This window comes from Capsicum annuum, chromosome 2, assembly GCF_002878395.1.
Source record: "Capsicum annuum cultivar UCD-10X-F1 chromosome 2, UCD10Xv1.1, whole genome shotgun sequence".
Lineage (NCBI taxonomy): Eukaryota > Viridiplantae > Streptophyta > Magnoliopsida > Solanales > Solanaceae > Capsicum > Capsicum annuum.
Genome location: NC_061112.1, coordinates 128,248,667 through 128,250,293, shown reverse-complemented (window position 1 = coordinate 128,250,293; position 1,627 = coordinate 128,248,667). Strand labels below are relative to the sequence as shown.

General features: G+C 32.9%; 1 protein-coding gene across 1 annotated transcript; it reads left to right on the top strand.

The window, feature by feature from the left end:
• Positions 1-240: 240 nt before the first annotated feature.
• LOC107858159 (ethylene-responsive transcription factor 4-like) lies at positions 241-1,309 on the top strand. The gene is made up of 2 exons (XM_016702869.1): positions 241-284; positions 793-1,309. The coding sequence occupies exons 1-2, from the start codon at positions 241-243 to the stop codon at positions 1,307-1,309; spliced, it is 561 nt and encodes a 186-aa protein (XP_016558355.1).
• The last annotated feature ends 318 nt before the right edge of the window (positions 1,310-1,627 follow it).

The following is a 1,627-nucleotide window of genomic DNA, read 5'->3' as shown; positions in this document are numbered from 1 at the left end:
AAAATATAATCAACTTCTAATTGTTCTAAGAAAATAAGAAGTTTTTGTGACCAACTTTTAAAATTATTTTTAATTAATGGCTCAATTTTTGAAAAAATAGGAAAACTTTTGTTCAAATAAATAACCATTTAGCAATATTGTATGTAAGGAAATTGCTTTCAAACTGTTGAAAACACTGCTGCAATATTGATATGAACATGAAATTAATGATAGTAAGAGAGTTGTCACAAATACTATGTCATGGCAAGTCACTGCCTTGAAAGCAATTTCGGCCCAACTCTGGTGTAAATCCTTCTAGCCGGTGACTCTCCAAGTTCCATAGCTACTTCCAAACACGTGCACTCGTAGCTGAAAGTTTAAAGGTTGCCCAAACCAATTGCTCAAAATTATCAAAGAATAGGAAGCCAAGATTATGGTAGAGAATTGATGAAGGGGGAGAATATTTTATTTCCTATGTTTTCTTCTTGCATCTTTAGTTCTTAAATGATACTCCTTAAATAGGTATATCATTTACGTTTCATTCATCAAAAGAATGAATAAAGACAAACAGAGTTAATGTACATAAATTAACATTATTTTTAAATTAATGACAAGTCATAAAGGGTGATAACTTTCAAGACTTCTGAATATTTTTCATTCACAAAGTTATATTTAATTGTCATTTAAATAATGTATATTTTTGAAGTAATAACTCTTATATCCTATTAACTCTTATGACTTATGAATATTCACCTAAATTTATTAGTAATCTTTATATTGTGTGAGTTTTTAATTTTTGCATTAATTAAGAAGGATTCCTTCATGCTCAGAAATCAAAGTTTCTAAAAAGAAAATACGTGTAAGTCTTGGCACATTTGATACCCCGGAGGAAGCTGCCAGAGCCTATGATGCAGCAGTAAGGGACTTTCGCGGTACAACGGCCAAAACCAATTTTCCTGAGACGCCGTTAAATCTCAGCAACGGCGATGGGTCCTCCGTTACTAGTACTGCTGCGAGTTTCACGGATCTCAAACAAAACAATCAATCTCGCCGTAATCCTATTACCGGAGTTTCTGCTCCGTCGGCGACGCGTGATTATCCTTATTTGGAGGATTTAACTGTGGCGGAAGTGAGTAACTGTGAACCGAGTAGTCAAAAAGGGACGGTGGCATTCTTAGGTGGGGGTGATAGTGTGAGTGGGGGTCCGACACAGAGTGAGTCAGAGTCATCGTCGATGTTCAGCTACAGCTTTAACGATGCTAAGAAACCGACCATTACTTCAAAGTGTCTCTATTTGGACCTTAACTTTCCACTGCCGGAGCACATCTGAAACGGCCGTCCTTTTGTCATAGTAAATTTGTATTCATCGCCTTCCATAAAACTTATACTACATTCTTCCCATTTCACACGAATTTTAAAAAACAAGTGATAATTTATAAAATTTATAAAATTGTCCCCCTTTAAAATTATTTTAGTATTTATTTTTTAATTTATCTTTTTTTGATAAATAAATTCACTATGAATAAAATGATAATGATGCTATTAAAATGTGATATTTTTTTGTGACGGACTAAAAAAGAAATAACGACACATAAAATAAAATGGATGAAATAACATTTTGATGTAATTTTTAAATATTTAAATTTAA

Bases quoted from the DNA above. Each gene is read 5' to 3' on its own strand.
- LOC107858159 (XM_016702869.1), top strand. From the start codon at position 241: ATGGCAAGTCACTGCCTTGAAAGCAATTTCGGCCCAACTCTGGT. The intron at 285-792 runs GTAAATCCTTCT...TTAATTAAGAAG, and splicing joins AATTTCGGCCCAACTCTGGT to GATTCCTTCATGCTCAGAAA.